This window comes from Achroia grisella, unplaced genomic scaffold (genome assembly GCF_030625045.1).
Source record: "Achroia grisella isolate CSIRO2021 unplaced genomic scaffold, CSIRO_AGI_Agris_v1 utg1240, whole genome shotgun sequence".
Classification (NCBI taxonomy): Eukaryota; Metazoa; Arthropoda; class Insecta; order Lepidoptera; family Pyralidae; genus Achroia; species Achroia grisella.
The window spans coordinates 661022-683452 of NW_026712603.1; the positions used below are offsets into that span (position 1 = coordinate 661022).

The 22431-nt window shown below is 37.4% G+C and overlaps 1 protein-coding gene across 1 annotated transcript in view; it reads left to right on the plus strand.

Moving 5' to 3' along the window:
- LOC131854596 (hemicentin-2-like) overlaps window positions 1-22431 on the plus strand; it is a 52927-nt gene that overhangs the window by 27708 nt on the left and 2788 nt on the right. The window contains exons 32-53 of the mRNA XM_059205717.1: window positions 81-264; window positions 843-937; window positions 1841-1994; window positions 2653-2774; window positions 3759-3902; window positions 4388-4522; window positions 5042-5169; window positions 5589-5819; window positions 7087-7240; window positions 7948-8065; window positions 9276-9486; window positions 10098-10317; window positions 10947-11154; window positions 12092-12183; window positions 12996-13174; window positions 13711-13938; window positions 14340-14502; window positions 15237-15353; window positions 15561-15655; window positions 16278-16406; window positions 16879-16971; window positions 17788-17878. Coding sequence (XP_059061700.1) covers window positions 81-264; window positions 843-937; window positions 1841-1994; window positions 2653-2774; window positions 3759-3902; window positions 4388-4522; window positions 5042-5169; window positions 5589-5819; window positions 7087-7240; window positions 7948-8065; window positions 9276-9486; window positions 10098-10317; window positions 10947-11154; window positions 12092-12183; window positions 12996-13174; window positions 13711-13938; window positions 14340-14502; window positions 15237-15353; window positions 15561-15655; window positions 16278-16406; window positions 16879-16971; window positions 17788-17878 — 3291 coding nt within the window. The remainder of the gene's footprint in view (window positions 1-80; window positions 265-842; window positions 938-1840; window positions 1995-2652; window positions 2775-3758; window positions 3903-4387; window positions 4523-5041; window positions 5170-5588; window positions 5820-7086; window positions 7241-7947; window positions 8066-9275; window positions 9487-10097; window positions 10318-10946; window positions 11155-12091; window positions 12184-12995; window positions 13175-13710; window positions 13939-14339; window positions 14503-15236; window positions 15354-15560; window positions 15656-16277; window positions 16407-16878; window positions 16972-17787; window positions 17879-22431) is intronic.

Below are 22431 nucleotides of genomic sequence, written 5' to 3' on the forward strand. Positions count from 1 at the left end.
AAAAAAGGTGGGTGCACCATTCCACTGTCATCCAATAAAAAACATTAACATACTTTCCTCCTTTTATCTGCTGGTTTTAGCTCCTCCACGGATGAGGATTGGTGATAAGAATCTGGTAGAGCCTGTGGAAGTGGAAGTGATAGAAGGACAAGTGGCAGCGCTGGAATGTTCGGCTGAAGGGTGGCCGGAACCACGCGTTCGCTGGCTACGAGCTGACCAAGAGCTGCTAAATCCTAAGAAGCATATCGATGAATTTGGTTTACGGTGAGCTTTTAATGGCTTTTATTTTATTAAAAATGCGTGAAAATTAATTAATGAATTAAAATTAATAATGTTTCTGAAATAAAGGTAACCTAAGATATATATAACATTAGCCATCTGCAACAAACAAATATACAGACAATTTTTTAAAATTATTTATTTAAAGTATATATATTTATATAGATGTACTGGAATGGCAAACGAGATAATACTCTATCGGCTATGGTGTATGAACAGCACCACGAACATCACGTTATCACGTGAGGTACAGTCGTCGCATGATATCTGTAGTGCTGTTAACGTATATAGCCAATGCTTACGTTGCCATATGAAAGACTATGTCATGCTTACATATACCCTGTAATTTCACTGCCTCATCTCACCAATCCACACACACAGCTAATCTGATATTTATAATAATAATAATATCCCAAGACAATTTACACAACGCTATCTAGTCTCAAGCTAAGCAGAGCTTGTGTTATGGGTACTAGACAATTGATACAAATACATAGATACGTTTTTTTATGATGCTTATTAAATGCAAAACCGTCCTGCATAATATTATCCTTTCTTTTTAGATTTGTTGCCAACATAACCGATTTTGGAGATTATACTTGTATCGCCAGTAATGAGTATGGTAACGCGTCTATCTCCTATATACTTTACGTTTGGGGTAAATATAACTTTTTTATTAATATTTGTGTTACTAATATTAAGAATTTGGCTATGTGGTTAATTTATATAGGATCGAGGTGGTATACCAGCGAAATCTCTCAATATAACATCTTCTAAATGGTCTTGGCCTGTCTAAAACTGTAATAAGTTCTATATGAGAACGTGTATCTAAAGCAGCACTAGGAGGGTCTTACCAGCTGGGTAGAAAGACAAACATGGTAAAGGTGTCGACGTACGTCCCCAAGATTCCCCTTAATCCTACTCGGGGTGACAAGTTCCGTGAAATGCTCGAAATACCCCTCTCTGTTAGATGCTTGGACCCGTCACCAGTACGGTGAATCAATAGAATGCTAAGAAGTTCATCTTTCTAGAAGAAATATTTAAATTTTTGTTTAATATAATACTGAAATAATAAATCTTGGACATAAGCTAAGCAGAGTTTGTGTTATAGATACTAGACAACTGAAGTAAATACTGGATCCATTTTTTTATTAATATACCTACATAGTGACCTTACAGACGCGAGGAGCAATAAAAATCAAAAAAGTAATTAAATGTCCTTGTATTTTCATAAGATTTTACAGTATGCAAGTTTCGTGACTAAGTGAATTTGATGAGTGAATATAATTTTGTAACGGGTAGTAAAAAAATAAATCAATCTAACGCCTCGGTAAAATATAATATTACTAATAGTTAACCGGTTTTGCTATAGAAGTTTATCAGGCTTTAACACAGAAAACACCGATACAAACAATCATACTCATTAATACAAACGTTTGCACCGTGCAAGGAATCGCACCCGCGATCATCGTAAGTAAAGTGATGTGCTTAACCGCTAGAACACCGAGGTCATCGACTATGTTTGAACCTTAAGAATGTTATTTTAGGATGTATTTTCCAGTGCCACCGTCGATCAGCCCGCCTTTAGTGGACAAAATGGACGTAGTTATAGGACATAATGTGAGTTTACAATGCGATGCGGTGGGCTTCCCTGTACCGTCTATATTGTGGGAATTCGACAACGAAATGCTGACTAAAAATAGTACAGATCTCAGGTAAGTCTGCACTGCTTCTAATTATTTGGAAGTTTGTATTCACACAAACTCTTGAATATGCTGAACAACATTTATTTAAAAGAGCAACACGTAAATTTCTTTCTCGTTCTTCTTTTGATAAGTCAGTTCGGATATGAGTGGTAGATAAAAAAAATACATGACTTATTAAGTGTTTATTTTTTATTATTAAGTTTATTTGAATAAAGATTATTTTTATTTCTATACAAATCCATAGATTTGTAGATCTATAAAAGAGTTGGTGGTAGAAGGGTGAAAATTTATGGTTGTATGTATTTTTTTTTTAAGCTTTTTATTTTAGTTCTTAGTTGTACAATTAGGTTTTGTAAATACTAGTTATATAATAATATTAACCGATTTATAATATATTGTAAATTTATGTTGTATATATTTTTAGGTATATAAAAAAGTCCGAACAATAAAAATGTTGGCCTAACCCTTATCACTTAGGGGTATAAAAAATATATAGTAGCCGATTTACAGACCTACTGAATATGCATATAAAATTTAATAAAAATCAGTCAACCCGTTTCGGAAGAGTATGGCATTTATAGCATATCATTGTGAACGAGAATTTTATATATACGACTATATACTGTTGTTAATTTTATTGAGAATGTATAATTCTATTTAATTGCAGTTATAATGATTTCGGTAATTTGTATATATACAATGCGAGCACCAAACACGAAGGCTTATATAGATGCGTGGCAGAGAATATAGTTGGAATGGTCATGAAGAATATACAGCTCCGTGTAAATGGTAAGTCACTATATCCATATCTTTTTATCTCTACAAAAATGCGAGTTTAATATATTATTAGAAGTGCACGTAGCACTGCATATTTCTGTCAACATCACCCTTACATTTGTTTACTTCTCATAACATATGATAATCATAATTCTCACGACAATTCACACAACGTCATCTAGTCCCAAGCTAAGCAGGCCCTGTGTTATGGGTACTAGAAAACTGACATAAATATTTTTTTTATTTATTTAACTTTAATGCACAAAAACAATATGTACATGTGGCGGACTTAATACCATGCGGCGTTATCTACCAGTCAACCATGAGTGGTGCAGAGAAATATACCTATCATCATCTATTTCTTCTTTATCTCAATTATTTGTGGTCGTCGTAATATGGTTTTCTCTTCCATTCATTCCTGTTCGTGGTCCTCTCGTTATTTACTATCCATATCTTTCACCACCACTATAACCATCCACATTCATATGTTCACAATACCTTCCTTTAGTAATTACAAAGTTACATTTTTTTTCGTAAATACATAATGTACATAGAAAAGATCCAGACCGATACAGATATATATATATATACTAGCTGTACTCGCGACTACGTCCGCATGGAATTTAAATTTATTTTTCTCAATATAAAAGTAGCCTAAGTTACTCCTTATTACATCAGCTACCTGCCAATAAAAGTCTCGTCAAAATCGGTCCAGCCGTTGCAGAGATTAGCCGGAACAAACAGACAGACAGACAAAAATTGTGAAAAATGTTATTTTGGTGTGTACCATATTTATATTCATATGCATGTAGTAAAAAACAGTTATTTCAATAATACAAACAGACACTCCAATTTTATTTCTTTAATAAATGATAAAAAACTTGAAGCTCTAAATATTTACTGGTCATAGAAAAAAAATCCTAAAATATCCCTAAAAAACAGGCCGTCACATAGGAAGACCCCCTTAATAATGCATTTTATCTTCGAATATTTCAGAGCCACCGAGAATCGCAGCCGACGACTTTGCTGGACCATATATAGCTACTGACTTAGATAATGAGTTATTAGTAACATGTAAGGTAACAGGGAAACCTACACCCTATATTTTGTGGTCCAAGGATGATTATTATCTTGACACAGGTTATTATATACTTCCTTTTAATACCTTACATTGAAATCGAATTGTTTTTGAAAGAAAGGAATATTATTTCAAAACTATTTAGACAAATGTTTCTTACAAAATCAATTATTATTTATTCGTGTAGGACATTTTAGCCGATTATGAACGTCAAATTTATTGTATTAATATTTTTTCCCTACCGTCCAGTTCATTATACAGATTCAATTTAGAAGAACTGGCAAGAAATTCAACTGATTTTTAATAGCCAATTTATTTACATTGTGATCTCTAACATTAATTAAAAATCCCGTGCATGAACTATTATTGCCATGCACGTTTGTCATTTAAGTAATCGTTTAGTGTATAACTAGGCTTTGCTCAATAAATATGATTTAACAGATATTTTGAATTAATTTAAGGGTATTTCCAGTACAGCCTTCAGTATCTTATCATTCATATATAAGCATTAATATTAGGCGATTGATTGATGACTCCACAATTTCAGATTCGCGATACGTAATCTACCCTGATGGTAGTTTAATTATAAAGCATCCAACAGAAGAGTTAAGCGGACTGTACACTTGTACAGCTAAGAATAAAGTCGCAGTTGTCAATAAAACTGTATCCGTTCAAATATATGGTACGTATTGGGCGATTTTGTAAGACCTATACTAACGTTTACCGTACTATATTACTCGTTTAATACTGCATTAAGTGTAAAACTGCAAAACATCCAAATTACAGGAAATCCAGTTTAATGTTTTAATTTTTAATTAGTTTTCCAAATATTTTATGGAGTTTGAATGCAGTTTAATATTAAGCTAATATAAGTACTACTATTATGACGACAGAGAGAGAGAGAGAGACCAGTTTTTTTAGGAGAAATTAAACTACCGAACTACTGACTACAATATTATTCTAATAGGTACCAATATAGAAAGCTATGAACACCCGGGCTAAGCCGGGGCGGTAATAATCCTGGACAACTCATACATCTAGTCCTAAACTAATTAAAGCTTCTACTTTGCAACTTAAATATATATTTTTTGGAAATAGCATCGGCTACGTCCCTGAATCCAGCTGTTTGATATATATAATGTTATTCCATGAAGTCACCTTTTGGAAGAAATCTTGGTAATGTGAACAATTGGGTTTACAGCATTGCCGTCGCATTTGCAACTGCAATCAGATGAGTCGCAGTCGACCGTCACCGTTGTGGAAGGGACCAATGTGACTATCGAGTGTCCCATCCGTGCCGCTTACAGGGATGTAGTCAAATGGTATAAGGTTCGACACGAGCTGAGGAAATACATTTTATTTTTTATCACGTTAATATACTTTGAAAAGGGAAACAACATTTTACCTTAATGTACATGGTTTAGCGACGTGTAAGTAGCCTCTACACGCGGTATCTTAACCGGACCGGTCACTTACGAAATATGACGAACGACACTCTCGATTAGTTTGTACAGATGGTATCTTTGTCTAGATTTTCCAGATATGTTCTACAACGCTTGTAGGTATAAATAATTATGTAATGTAAGAAAGCGGTAACAATATTTATAAAACTGTAACATACTTCTAGAAACTTCCTCAATGAAAGTTCGAAATATTCGTTATTCTGACGTTTTAATTGAATGTGAATTCCCTCAAAATTCAAAATAATGTATGTCAAAGACTTCCATTTACCTATATATAATTTACAGGATGCAGTGCTGGTAGCCCAGGGTCAGCTAAGTCTTCATAATGTGAGTCGCGGTGGCAGTTCTACCTACGCTTGCGTGGTCTCCAACGCCGCTAGTTCTGCTGCAGCCAGAGTGGTCCTACGACCAGAGTGGCCTCCCACCTTCTTGAGGGAAGCCGCCGAAGATATAGAAGTTGTAAAAGGCGATGATTGGTACTTCGATTGTGGGGTAGATGCGAAACCAGAAGCTAAGGTAATTTATAATTATTGTAATAACCAATTTACAACTCTATTAAAGCTTTTTAAGGATCAAAAAATCAAAATCAATTCAAATCACATTTATTTGCCATAAACATAGGTTTACATTGGTTGTTATTGTAATATAATGTCCCATTATGTTTTGCCTCATTCATAATTTAAGAGCTACGCTCTTGTCGGTGGAGCTCTTGCCACTTTCCGCGATCTTTTTTTATTTTTTTATTTTTTTTTTATTGGGTTGTTTGGGCTATTGTCAGATGTGTAGCACCTGTAGCACTGCGACCTACATAGATCTATTGTGCTCGCCCTTTTCAGAGTTCGCTACCTAGACCCGTCAGGGACAAGAATTGAAGGATATTCTTAGGAGCGATCGTTTTTATCTCCTCGGGAAAGAGTGTAAACTTTCCGCGATCTTCCATCATGTTCTTTAATTCTTGATACGACACGACTCCCATTTTGTCCTCAATTTGTTTGACGTAGCTATGCCTTGGTCTTTATTCCTCTCCCCCTCTTTCCTGCTGCCTCATTAGGCATGCAATATCTATAATTATTTGTAGATTATTTAATTATTAAAACAATTGTTATCCGAGTAATTATAAATGCATATTATCATTATTACATTATTATTAATTTAAAAACTCGTTTACGTTAAACCCGCATACTTAGATTGTAGAAAGAACTACCTGCCGAAGTTTTTTCGAGACACTATAGCATGGGGTTTTGAAGAATGGTATATTAAAGTTTCTTAAGAGTCGACAACGCACCCGACTCGCCTGATATTTCGGGCGTCCATAGGGTTAACAGGTTAGGGTAACCGTTTACCATCAAATGGACCGTATGCTTGTTTGTCACCATTGTAGTATAAAATAAAAAATAAACACTGGTTTCTTCATAAAAACAATATTTACCAGAGACTGTAAGAAGTCGCCTGCGTAGGTACTTTAGTCTCGCCTATTCTAGCCGCCAAGCAGCTTGCTTTGTAAAATGTGTTTCGATTGTGAGGTACAAATTAGACAATTACAGAGGTACAATTTCACTGTCTAATTTGTGTCTAAGATATCATCGTCTTAGTCCCCTGGGATGGCAACGTCGCTCCGTGCAGTCTGTGAAGACACGAGGAGACTTCTGCGCTTTTGGGAGGACCTTGGCTGGCTACTTCAGTAGTCTCGGCTCTACACGTACAACGGCGCAGATGAGAGGGTGATCGTGGAAAATGGAGTTCGACTTACATTAGATTACATTTTACCTTACTTTCTTTTTAGACTAAATGGCTATTCAACTCGAGACCGTTGCTATTCGAGGGCAAACCTCGTTTGAAAGTGATGAACGTACAAATACATAACACGGGCACATACAAATGTATTGTGAATAATAAACACGGAACTATTGTTAGACAATTTACTTTGGACGTTTTAGGTAAGTTCATTGAAAAGTACTATTGTATTTTTCAATTAACCTTATTAGGTTATATGATATAGCTGATACAGTATTAGATTAACTAAAAAAATGTTTTTGAAGTTAAAACATTAGAGTAGTGTTGTACTGTATTTAAATATTAATTTAAATAAAAAGCTAATTTGCGTTTCACATTTAATTTGGCCGTTCCCGCCATTTTACAATACAAACTCTATCAACTGCACAGAGTACGTTACAAACATCTTAGACATAGATTATGCCAAAGACTATATATACTACAGGATATATATATATATATATATATATACATATTCCTGTAGTACATATAGTCTAGCTAGTTATAAACTGTATCACTGTTTACTAATATTGGAAAAGGAAGATTTTATTTTTTACTAGCTGTGCCTGCGGTTTCATCCGCAAAATTTCAATAAAAAATATGTTATTCTGATGCATAATTATTGTAAAATTTCATCAAAATCCGTTCAGTAGTTTTTGATACTTACATCCATACTTAAAAACTTTTGCGTTTATAATATTATTAAGATATGCTTGTATGTAGTACATAAACTTATATATTACTTGACGAATACTAAAACTTGTTCAGTTATACAGTTACAATATTTACACTCCAGAGTCCAGTGGGACTCACAAACTTATAGACCGAACCCGGGTTTATAACTAGAAAAATGTATTATAATTATTTTCAGTGTCCCCTTTTATTTCGGACTTTGATGTATTGGATGTACAACTTAAAGATGGTTCTAACGCCACACTCAGTTGCGATGCAAAAGGCTCCCCTGCACCTACCATAAAATGGAGTTTCAAGTACGTATATACTGATATATTAGTCAATTCAATTCAATATTACATGTTATTCCGCAGGACTGAAAATCTATGCTATGTCCCTTTGAGAGCACAGAATTATTGTCCGTACAAAATTGTTCTCAACAATTTAAAATGTCGAAAATAGACGTTAAATAACATTTTTAATTAATCAAATAAAAAAAAACATGTTTTAATTTTAAAAAATAAAATGTTTTATTATTTCAACAAGAAGAACTGACAACTGAACTGACGTTTTTTTTTTATTCTTACATTTATTTATGGACTTTTAAAACTCGATAGATAAGTTCGATACTTTGACTGCGCAATCGACATGTGTATATTTTCCCATTCACATTTCTTACGGCACCTCTCTATAATAGAGAGGAATAGATACTATTATGGCTGTATACGTACATAAATATATTGTATAGGCAGCGCGCATGCGATGCTGCGCGCGCAACTTAAATATGTCAACTGTCTTGTCTCATATAAAATTAAATTAGATAAACGTTTGCTTTGTTATTTTATTTAAATATATATAAAGATAATCCAGATCAAGCCCATAACTGGTGACCCCGCTCTTGGACAGAACCGTAAGGATATAAAATACATATTTTTAAAGAACAAAATTACATATAAAACACAATTTTACTGATATATATGAACACCATGTCTTTGGAAAATACAATAGCTACCGAACCATCTGAACTGTTTAGAGTCGGAATACGCGTTCCTCCTTTCTGGCCGGAAGAGCCAGAAATATGGTTCGCACAAGTCGAGGGACAATTCGCAGTTTCATATTAATTCAAATTATTTTTCCCCTAATTTGTATTAAAAAGTGGCACGCACAATATATGCCAATGTCTAAATTAATTACAGTGCCAGAGGTACCTAGACTATAAAAGTTGTCTGCATGAGTCTCTCTTCTTTTAACTCCCTTAAAAAGCTAGTTCTGAAAACTGTCTTTGTTATAAAGTGCGATTAGACAATGAAATTACCAGGATAAGATGCATGATATCTTGATCCTCTGGAATGGCAATGCTTGAGCGATATCACGGGTTTCACATGATAACGTGACGTTTGAAATGCTGTTCATGTATAGTATATAAGACATATGTCTATATAGACAGTTACCGCTTACTATCAGATGGATCGTAAGCTTGTATCCATTCTTATTTTAAAAAAATACTTTAGAAATAAACCTTAATAGGAATTCGAACTGGCACGTGGAAAACACCACACTGATTGGAACTAACATATCGTCCGGCTCCGAAGGACTATACCGATGCGATGCAACGAACAAAGCCGGGGCAGCACACCTAGTATACAGAGTGAGTGTAGTGTCGTCACCGAAAATTAAGGAATTGGTGAGCTATGTCGGTGGTCCGGGCGTCACAGTTAATGGCACAGTGGAAGTTGTGGTGAGTGGAATTATATTGAATATTGCAGGTAGTTTCAAAAGTCTTAACCAACGTTAAAAACGACTATGTTTTATCTTTGGTGGGATTTACTTTTTTTATTATTATTTCTTCTCTGGGACTATATATGGAAATACTATGTTACACAAACAACTCAAAATTTTGTCCGATCTCATCGAATCTCATTTTCCCCGTTTTTCCAACACTTTTTTATTATAACTCCGCTCCTATTGGCCTTAGCGTGATGTTACACAGTATAACTTTCTAGATAAATGGGTTATCCAATACTAAAAGTATTTTCAAAATAGGACTATTAGTATTTGTGAGTTTGGATGTTCGCGGTAATCACCGGAGATTACTGCGAACATCCAAACTCACGAAGTTTTCTTCTCTTCCATCTTTTGGTGATCAAATTTCTATCATTATTGAGTAATAGAGAAGGTCGTATCGCTTCCAGTAGCGGTGGTCAGGTTTCCGCACTGAATATTTGTGGTCTCACATATGATAATTGTAGCGGAATTAAACAAAATAATGAAAATTTATTAAGTAATAAAATGGACTTCCGCAAAATAACACCTAATCCGATAAAATATATTAATGTTATATACTTCCAGCTCGGCACACGTACTAGGATATCATGTAAAGCGTCCGGTAACCCGGCGCCCAACATACAATGGATACGAAATGGAATTGTGCTAAGTGAGAATTCACCAGATATCGGTTATGCTGACCTAATACTGGAGAGAGTTCAGGTGTCACAAGCGGGGCTGTATTCTTGTATTGTTAGTAATGAAGCGGGCGAGGATCAGAGGAGGGTTAAACTTGAAGTATTAGGTACGTGTCATCCACTGGAACTGTTACAAACTCTTCGCACATTTTTATATACGAGTATTTACTAGCAACCCGCCTTCGGTTAACGGTAGTTGATTACCCTATATTTGAGGTTCTGCTTTTATTAAATTAAAATTAAGATATCTCCTAGTATTCGTTGAAATCAAATGACTTCAACGAACGTTGTCGCGGACTTTTTTTAGGGCTTTTAATGCAGAATAATTTTGTCATACACATTTGTTGCGTAACTAACCGTTTACGCAGCATTCGCAGCTGAAGCACTCAAAATAAATATTCTTGTTACATTTTTATTGCTGTTCCGCTCCTATTAGTTGTAGTATGATGTTATACACTTGGGAATAACATACCTTTCTAATAGTGAAAGAATTTTTAAAATTGGATCAGTAGAACCGGTGATTGCCCCGAAGAAACAAACATACAAACTAAACCTCTTTATAATATTAGTACACATTTCAAATGTTGAATGTCTTTTTTACAGTTTACTGCTTTAGAAGGCAGTAAAATGGATAAACCCAATCTATTCTTGATAGACGACAGTTTCTAATAAGATTATTTCTACTTCATATTTTAGTTGACATTAAAATGTTAATTTAATTATGTTAAATTTTCAGAACCGCCGAAAATTTTCCAAACGCTCTTCCATAATCAGACTAGTGACATTGTACATATGGAGGTGATCTCTGGACAGTCATTCTACCTGCACTGCCATCCTTATGGGAACCCCATGCCTCAGGTGTACTGGTTTAGAGACGACTTACCTTTGATATTGTACGACGAGACAATGGTAACTGCGGATTATGGGGAAGTTGTCACCTCTAGGTAATATGTTTTTTGATATTTATTTTATACTATACAACTACCATATTGTGGTAATTGTTAGTAGTTATGACGTGGTCAAGTAGATTGACTAGTCATGCTCTAAAATGTCCAGACATGTGGCGGCGTTATGGGCCGGGTCATTGGGCTCCCTAAAATATGGTCGAGCAAAGTGATGGCTGGCTCATACGTTATACTCGTGAACGAGTGCTGCTTGTAGGGACTGGTCTGCTCTAATCACTACGACTGTTTTAATCATTTTGTGTACTTAATATCTGAAGCTAATTAATCAGTGCTAGTTGGTAGTTTGTATTCGCACGTTTCAAATTGGAAATGTAAAATTACAATGATTGTTTAAAAGAGCAACACGCAAGTTTCTTTCTCGTTATTCTTGTGATGAGACAGCTTTCCGAATGAGCGGTAGATTAAAAGAATGATAACTATGACTATTCAAAAGTGCTTAAATTAGGTTTATTTGAATAAATGATTTTCTATTCTATTCTATTGTAAAAGTTGTAATTTTAAATTGTAACTAAAACAAATGATAAACAAAATGATACTGTTAATGTTGATTTCAAAAAATATTACCTATGTTAATAAATCTTATAATTGTCATTATATAAGTAATTGTTAATACTGAAATCTTAATAATATTATAAGTTTTATTAAGTTTGTAAGTATGGATGTTTGTTACTCTGTCATGCAAAAAATCTGAACGGATTTTGATGAAACTTTACAGTAATATAGAGTATACATCAGAATAACATATAGGCTATAAATTTCCCGCATGTAATTCCAGAGTCACTATCCTCAGCCTTGAGGAATCGATACGAAAATGTATATTTTGGAAATATTGTTTATCTACAGCTATGTATATTATGTTAGAGGAAAAAGTTATAATACGGTATGAATATTGTATAAATATTTTTTTTTTATGCAGGAATGCTTTGTACGAACAGTCGGGTAACTACACGTGCGTCGCCATAAATAAGGTTGGAAATGCCAGTGTTTCTTACTTGGTGGACGTATTCGGTATTTGTATTTTTTATAATTATTAATATTAATAATAGATACATATCTATACATATAAATAAAACTGGAGTGTCTGTTTGTAATATGAAATAACCGTTTTTGCTGTAGTGATACGCTGCGGCACCAGCTGAGTGGAAGCCTTTTCAGCATAGCGAATTATTAGTTTTTAAGTTTTCTTTTTTATCTGTACGCTTTTTTATGCTGAATAAATGATTATTATTATTATTATTATTATTACATGCGTGATGAGTCTGTTTGTTCTTAATCTCTTTGTGGCTAATCTCTGAAATGGCTGGACCGATTTTGACGGGACTTTTATAGGCAGGTAGCTGATGTAATTAGGCTACTTTTATTTTAAAAAATCTTTTATTTTAGAAAAATAAAGTTAAATTCCACGCGGACGAAGTCGCGGGCACAGCTAGTTATAAATAATAATGTTTACACAGCGCTATCTAGTACCAAGCTAAGCAGAGCTCGAGATACGGGTACGAGACTACTGATATAAATATGTATACACTTCTTTTTGTAAATATATACTTACATAGAAAACATCCAGACCAACACAAACAATCTTACTCATGAATCGAACCTCCGGCCATTGGAATTAAAGCGGTATGGTTAACCGAGACATCGACGACATGATTAGGTACGAGTATATCTTCATTTTCAAATGCATTAAACACAATTTACTTGACGTCCGTCTGTCCTCCTTACATCTGGGGCTGATGTAACACATATATAAATGTGGACAATACATATATCGACATAATTTTATTATAAAACCAATAAAGATGTATTATTATTTATTCCAGTTCCTCCTCCTACACCAAAAGAAAAATTAAAAAACACTTCCATCCGTATAGGCAGGCCTTTGAACTTAACATGTCCTGTGGAAGGAAGCCCGTTGCCCTATGTAATGTGGACCAAATACCCGTATATTGAAATCGGAGGGAACTCTAGAGTGGCTTTATTTCATGACAACTTTACATTGGTGAGTTTTAATCCAAGTCGATAATTAATATTAATAAGAACCCAGGAACATCTACACGACGCCTCTAGTCCTTGTTATGGGTACTAGACAACTGATAGAAGTATCTAAACATTTTTTTTGCATTTAGGACTTCGTATAAAATTTACTTCTGGTATATAAAATGGTCAATAAATTATATAATTATAATAATATCCCTGGACAATTCACATAGCACTATCTAGTCCCAAGCTAAGCAGAGACTGTGTTACGCACAGAAAAAAAAATGTATCTACTTCTTTAATCTATGGTGTTACGGGTGCTAGACAGCTGATATAAATACTTAGGTACATTTTTTTTAAAGTACATACATATTATACATAAGGAAAACACTCAGTTCGATACAAAAGATTAATACAAATCTTTGCACTGTGCGATGAAGCTAACCCGCCACCAGCGTTAGTAAAGCGATGTGCTAAACCGCTAGACCTCCGAGGTCATTCTTGTAATATTGTTTTTATCCAACAAATGATGTTATGAAAATACATTTTGTGTTCCAGTCAATAAACAGCACAGAAATATCGGACAGCGGGAAGTATTCCTGTATAATGACAAATAAAGTTGGTACCACTGAAGTGGTGTTCGATGTCCTCGTGGAGAAACCCGCCACAATAGTGGCGAACGTGGGGAATAATAACATGGAGAACCACGTCGTGACGCTGAGGGGAAGCGTCGTATTAAAGTGCCAGGCGGACGGCCATCCTGCACCGAAGATTACTTGGTTGAAGGTATACTTTAGGATTAGGGTCTATCGAAACATTAATCGAACATTATTAAGAAACTAACCCTAAACTGACGGGACACACCCCTTAAAGTCTTTATCATAAAATCAACTCTAATATTTATATATTAGAAAAACCTAGACAATTACGTTTTTTCTGATGATAATGGAGTGGTGCTCCCGCCTGCCCTAACGGTTTACGCTGGCGGGTCACCAGTGGAGGATGATAAGATGAGATCAGGTCAGTTAGCCCATCGTGACAAATTCACCAAGAATTTATCACGATGTTTTCCAGGGGGAACCACGTGGAGGTCAACTTGACATGGTACATTGCTAGCATTAAAATCATATATCCACATTACTAACAATTTTAGTTTATTTGAGAATATGTAATACTTTGTTAATTAGGATACGCAACAGCTGAGTAGTAGCGCGGCAAACATCCAGAACGTTCCAGGCGGCAGTATGATGATAGTGTGGGATGCTAGAGTGAGAGATGCTGCGCAGTACATCTGTGTTGCTGATAACAGCGCTGGTACGCAGCACCGTCGGTACAATCTCGCCGTCAAAGGTCAGTATATGATACGTACATATTTACATAGTGCCCAGTAGTTCTAACTTTTTGGGATTATTAGTTATAGTGAATACTGATACCTATAATCACGCCATCAGAGGTCAGTATATGCTGAGTACATAAAAATACATACTTAAACCGTTGGCGCTGGCGGTTGCACCATTCCATTAACATCCATTAAATAAAATCTTCCCTAGGAACAACTGTGGCTAACTCGATAGGTATCTAATTGATGTGTTGTGAAAATAAGATCAGTTAGCCCATTATGGTGAATTCACCAGAAAGTGTAATGGGGCCACTAGTTCCCTTTATTATCGACCACCATCCTCTTCCCGCATGTGTTGCACCGGATCTTTTTTATTTCAATCATAAGGGTTTAATACTAACAATGTATTACAAATTAATAACATAACACAATTAATAACATAAAACAAGACTATATTACAAATACTTAAATTTTTCAGTTTTACTGTGTTATAATATGCATGTATTATACATATAAATCTTCCTCTTCAATTACTCTATTTATTGCTGAAAACTGCATTAAAATCCGTAGCGTAATTTAAAAGATGTAAGCGTATAGACAGCCGTGGCAACTTTGTTCTATACCATAGAATAGTATAGAAAATTCTTTAGTGAAGTATATTTTAATTTAAGCACTTTTTTTTAATGTACTTATTGTAATTATAATATCTATGATAATTTAAAGATATATATCACTTATCAACCAGTGCCAGGAAAATGGAGTACGTGGACCCCTTGGAACTTCTGCAACACTACATGCGGCCTCGGATATCAAACACGGTCGAGACTATGTCAATACGTCGACGAGACCAACGAAACCTTTGGTTAGTACAAAGATATTAGGATATTGGTGATGGGTTGTGCGCCTAATCATCAGTGTTACCGCGCGTCAAACGCACTAAACAAAAGGCCACATTACACACATCGAAATTAAGTATAATATTACACGCTCCGAATACAATTTTTGTAAATCATTTACCAAAAAATTTACCAATAGTACCTGCTGTAGATAACAATATTTTTAATTTTAGATAAAAATACTCGACCGGATAGAGTGGTCGTAGACGAATCTACGTGCAAAGGAACTGCGACCGAAACGAGAAGATGTCACATGCCACCGTGTGAGGTTTGTGAGATTTACTGAATTACATCTAAATTTAATACAATTTACTAAATTAAAATAAATAACTGCCTTTATACGGCACGTCCTTTCTCGCGCGATCAGGAGCGCCTGCGCTTTAGCGCAGGAAATGCAACGCGCGCACGTGCGTGCTTTTAAAATTTAAACTATATTCGACAGATTTTTTTTAAGAATGACACGTTTATAAATTAATAATATAATATTTATAAATTATGATTTTGCTCCATATACAGATCCGTCATTTTTCAATGGCAATTAATCTTATTAATATTATGAACGCGAAAGTTTGTGTGTATAGATGGATGTTATTTACTCGTTCACGCTAAAATTACTGAACGGATTTTGATGAAACTTTACAGTAGCTTTTAGATCAGAATAAAGTATAGACTATAAATTTTAAGCGGGTGAAACCGAACCGAAACTGAATACAGCTAGTTAATATTTCATAAAGGCGCAAAAGCACGCCGATGGAAGGAACAGGGTATGCGTGCTCACGCTTTCCCGCACGATCTCTGTATATTTCTCGTTCTCTTTAGCTGCCTACGCCGAAAGAGCGTATGTGTAAAGGCGTAGCATTTAGTGTACGTGTAAAATAATGATTGTATAGGAACAAACGCAGTCACGTTGGTCGAAATGGTCAAAATGGTCGCCGTGTACGTCGCAGTGCGGCGTCGGTACGCAGTCGCGCACTCGACGCTGTAGAACGCACACCCCGTGCTATGGAGATCATATTGAGGTAACATTTAGTTAGACATACCTTGGTGGCGTAGCGGTATAATAGACTGCGTCTTTTTCCAATAGTCACGAGCTCGATTTCCTCACACACGGTACTATAAAAAATATAGATAATTAATTACTACTCCTACTAGGTCAGGATGACTGGCTAGTTCTTTCAATTCTAATAATAATAATTTATCTAATATCAAATTAACTGCTTTGTCAGTCTATCTGATTACTTGAATTTTAAACCCTACGATAGATTTATATTTATGAGAATATCTTCTCGAAATTATCCTGACAAACTTCCATGATGGTCTAACTTATCCTGACAATACCAGTATTAGTCATAAAATTATAAATATACCTCGAGCTCCGTTACATGCGAGTGTTAACTAGTGACGCGCTCTTCGTATTGGTATAAAGTGTATGTGACGGAGCTCGAGGTATAAATTTGCTATAAATTTAAAAAATTACCTTACTCTTGTTAGATAAGAAAATGTCCAGATTTACCAAGATGCAACGTCACACAACACCAATCAGAAAATGAAGTTTATACCAGCGGAGAAGACTCGAGTATGTATGTGAGTATATATATATAATTTGACGTAGAAATTCGTCTGCACCTCCGTGTCATCTATTTCTATTGACGGCTTTGGTGGTCTAGCGGTAGCATACTGGTTACATTCCTCGCACGGTACAAACATTTGTATTCATTAGTATAATTATTTGTATATGTCTGGGTGCTTTCTATGTATATTACGTAGATATTAAAGATAAAAAATGTATCTAAGTATTTATATTAGTTGTCTACCCATAAAACAAGCTCTGATTAGCTTAGGACTATATGGCGTCCTTATTATGTGGTCGTCTGGTGTTTTCATTTACAAAAATGCATCTTAGTATATCAAACAATTGTCGAGTACCTATAACACAAGTTCTGCGTAGCTTGGGACTAGATGACATTGTATGAACTGTCCAGGGATATTATTATTCTGTTATATTAGCTACTAAGCTGCTTGTAAGATTTTTGAAGTTTCATTTTAAAATTGCTTGTAACTACTGAATATTGTGGACATGTTAAATACTCCTGAAAGGCAATAATTGAATGTTTTTTTAATATATATATATTTTTATTTAAGTAACAAATGTGCATAGCAATAGTTGTTCATGCACGGGATTTTCATTTAAGGTTATACATAGACACCTACATAAGTATATATTGTAAATAAATTGACTTTTACAATAAAATAAATTCAGTTGAGTTTCTTGCCAGTTCAATTGAATCTGTTACTGAACTGGACGTTAGAGAAAAAAATACTAATATAAAAACTTGATGTTCATAAGTGGTTAAAATGTCCTACATGAATAATTGATTTTTTAATTTTGATATTGTGCAGAGTCCTTTCGCAGCAGAAGCTACGTACGAATTCCAACCTGAGACATTGGACGTTGGGTATTCTCATGTGGAAGAAATAGATAGTGAACCAGGTATTAAACCAAGTAAATGTAGTTATTTTAGAACTTACTTTATTGTTATAATTGTAAATAAATACATAAATAGATTGTTATATTTGATACATAATTATTATGAAGAAGGAGAATGGGAATTAAAATAAATGTTATAATGGAATCTATCAAGTCGGATAAAGAGCCAAAGGTTACCCTAAGAACAGAAAACTTATAAATTAAAAGATCCAAACATCCGACTTGACGAACTACCGAATCTACCGAATCGAATCGAATTGTTTTTGCCTATATATAAAAGACGATAAGTGATGCATACCGATTACTGATTCGTTTTATTTGGGTATAATTTGTGTTATATTGTGTTAGCACAATATAACACATGTTCAGTCCACAGACACACAGTTATTTAAAAGAAAACTGCATGAATGGTTAGTTTCCAAGTGATTTTACTCAATTAAAGAGTTTTTGGAATATTAAAATAATAAATTGTTCCTCATGACATTTAGATTTATATACAAATTGACATATACCTACATACAATAATTCATAATTAGGTATATAAACAATCGATAATTTAATTAACTTAAAATTTGTACGCTTGATATAAGCAGATTTTGCAAGGGCCATGTTTTTGTATAACATCATATATGTATGTACCCAAAATCTATTGCAAATAAATTTATTATTATTAATATTAATTATTATTATTATTTTTTTTTGTCCAAAAATTCTCATCTCCCCTCTTAAGGAGAGGAGATGGCAACATACCCCCGGCAGAAGCACAGTCGGCCGGAGTTCAGGGCCCCAAGGAGAGAAATTACAATGCGGGCAGAATCTAAGAGCACCGCCGTCTGAGATGTTGTTCCAGACTGGTTGGGATAAGACCGTTCACCGACATAACGATTGGAATGATTTCGGTGGACATCACCCCCCACATTTCGGTCACCTCGTGAGCCAGGTCGAGGTACTTTCTCTTTTTCTCAGTTTCGGCTTTCACGAGGTTCTCGTCATGCGGTATGGTGATGTCCACCAAAACACCCTCGAAAGTGCCCGATCCATCACCACGATATCAGGTTTGTTCGCAAGAACGGTCCTGTCCGTGATGATGGATCGGTCCCAGTAGATCCTGACGCTGTCACTTTCGAGGACCGGCTGGGGCTCGTACTTATAGTACGGCAACCTCTCATTCGCGAGGCCGTACTTCAGAGCTAGTTCTTGATGGAGTATTTTGGCTACCTGGTTGTGTCTGTGCAAGTACTCAGTGTTGGCAAGAGCTGAACAACCCGAAAGCACATGTCTGAGTGACTCTCCGGGATGGCGACATGCCCGACAGATGTCCTCAGTGCCATCCTTCAGAATGTGCTTTCGGTAATTGTTCGTCTTAACCACCTGATCCTGTATTGCACAGACAAAACCCTCGGTCTCTCCGAAGAGATCACCGAACTGTAGCCAGTGCACGGAGGTCTTCGTGTTGACGTACGGCCCGTGAAGGGCTTTGAAGAACCTTCCGTGCAACTCCTTCTCTTTCCACACGGCCTCCCGCTGAGAGGTACCCAGGACTTCGGGTTTTCGCCAGTCCTCTTTAGCCAGAGAAAGAGGGGTGAATCCTTTGTCACATTCTATGACCTCTCTATGCAAACCCTCGTCTCTTTTCTCCAGAAAATATGTCCTGAGGCTGTCAATCTCGCGGTTGTGCATGGTCTTAACGCTTAACAAGCCTCGACCACCAGCCTTCCGCGGGATGTACAGCCTCATGACTGACGATTTCGGGTGATGCATTCTATGGAGGGTCATAGTTGTGCGGACTTTCCGATCCAGGGCTTCGAGTTCGGTTTGAGACCATCTGAGCACGCCAAAAGTGTAAAGGATATATCTTAACCCGACAAGGCACTTTTCAGTACTCTTGTAAGGCGCGCAAAAAATTTCACGGATTGACTGTTTCATATCCGTATCACACCGATGTTTTGTGACATGCCCAGATACCGGTATGTTTCAGCGTCGGAGAGGGTTTTGATGTTGGAGGGATCTGTAACGATCCCTTCAGTTTGATTGACCCGTCCCCTCTGCACATGGAGAACCGCGCACTTGTCTATTCCGAGTGCCATCCTAACAGAGCTGCTATAATCGTTTATAATATTTAACAGTTCCGTCAGGCGTTCGACACTCGGAGCTAGTAGTTTCAAGTCATATGTACAGAATGAGACACTTGTACCTCCTCTCCGATACTGAAATCCAGTCCCCGAATTCTCCAGTAAAGTACTGAGAGGATTGCAAAACCAAAGTGGACTCAAACAATCGCCCTGGAATATTCCCCTCTTAATCTCAATCCGGTCAGCGGTATCCGTTAATCGCTCGCCCTGGATAGACAGGATCGTCGTCCATTGCCCCATGCATGTCTCCAGGAACACCCGAACCGTACCGTCGATCTTGTACAGCTCGAGTATCCTCCGAAGCCATGAGTGGGGCACGGAATCGAACGCCTTTTTATAGTCTATCCAAGCAGCGGAGAAATTCCGACGGTTCCGCTTAACCACTTGGCCAGCGACAGCATCAATGAGGAGAAGCTCCTTCCGATTGCGCGCCCTGCATCCGTTCTGAGCGCTAGATAGGATCTTGTTTTCGTACACATGACGAGAGATCTTAGCGCATTGTTAACGTCTTATATATTGTCGTAAGACAAGTTATGGGGCGATATTTAGATGGATCCGCAGTATCGTCCGTCTTAGGAGCTAAATGAGTGATCCCGGTTGTAAGGAAGTTCCGGAGCGCCCTGTTTTCGAGGGACTCTGGAATTGCACGGCTAAGGTTGCATGGCTGGCCGAGAACGCCTTTAACCAGTAGTGCTGCAATCCGTCGATTCCCGGACTTTTCCAGTTCGGAGCCCGACGGATCGCAGCAACCACGTCCTCCTGCGTAATGGCAATGACGTTCATCGATGTTATTCGAGCACATGCTTCCTCAACACCGTGCATCCATGCGCCCTCCTCATGTTCCACAGGTTCAGACCACAGCTGTCGCCAGAAGGCGACGAAATTGGCTGTTTCGGGTCTTTGTCCTGTGGGCTGTAGTTTTGGGCGCTCCAAGTTTCTATAAAACTTCCGTTGATCACTCATAAAGAGACGATTCTGTTGATACCTCTCGACCCTCTCAGAGTACCGTCGGAGTCGCTTCCCCCATGCAGCGACCTTTTGCTTCAGGTCGTCTATACGCTCCGTAAGTTTTTGTCCAAAGTCCGGCTGGAACAGACGTACACCTGTCCCAGCAAAGGCCTTTTTTACGGAGCGCATAATTCTCGGGCGTGTATTGCCCTCCCTGAAGCAGAGCAGTCTGCCAATGAGGACCCTGGCCTGGGTGATCCGTCGCTCAATCCTTCTTTTCCAGGCTGGTTTCGCATTATCCCTTTGGATATTACGTCCAGCCCGGGGCATTTTTGCGCTAGTATATCGGCATACTGCCAATGCAGCGGCAAAGAGGATTGAACTCGTCTCTCCCAGGTCACCGCTGCCCTCAAGGTATTGAGGCAGCAGTCCATTTGCGGCCTCAATGGCATCCCGCGTCGCCACATTTGGATGTAGCCGGGGAAACTTCGGTCTCTCTTCAAGAGGAGTTCTTCGGATCTCTAGAATCGCCCCTTCTAGTATGCTCCTCATATGCTCTATATCCTGGGAAGTTGTTCCGTCCGCATCCGCTTCTGAAGGCCTTTCGGCAACCATCTCTACGTTAGGTAGCACGTCTGAGATGGGTTGCTCCACGGTCGTGGGGTCTGCTTCTGGACCAACTTCACTTCGCAATCGTTCGAGTTCGGTCGCGCTAAACATACCAGAGCGCTGTATGTACCGAACTCTATCGGCTAGGTTCTGTTCCGAGACGATTAGCTCCGGTAAAAGACGCAGAAACTCGCGGTGCATTACTGCCCTGTATCCTGTTCTGCCTGTTTCCGTCCCTGTAGCCCTGTAGAACGCTCGCATGAGGTCTTCATTCATGGCTCTCGACCATCTCATGCGACGTGTACCACCAGTGGCGGGCGCCGATTGCTGGGCCTGTGACGGCCCTGCCGGTGCCAAGCCAGCTGATGTCGATGGCAAGGGGTCGGACCGGCCAGGTGGTGTGGCCGGTCGGCTGGCTTGCATTCTGTCACGCCTACCGCCAGTTGTAGACGTGCCCCGGCGGCCCCCGGGCAGCGACCCTATTCCGTTTTCTTTATTTTTACTCGCCATCTTTATAATTGCCATGGCCCCTTTGGCCGCGTAGGTTTTATATATACGCGTGACCGCCTTTCACGTGAGCTAGATGGTCAGCTCGGACGCGGGGTTGGACTTTGAAAGGCCAACCCCGCTTTATTATTATTATTATTATAGACATTAAAATTAGTTTTACTGTCTGTGGAACCATAGCTTAATATTCAGAATGTACTCAACAATATCTTTTTTTTCGGACTACTCTAATGCTGTTGGCAGCAGCTGGCCTTTACAGCTTCACCGGACGATAGGGAGCAAGTGCAGATGGCGCTCTAAACCAATGGAAGGACTTTTGCACCGTCTGAAGGCCAACTCCCGCCTGGTCCGAGGGCACCT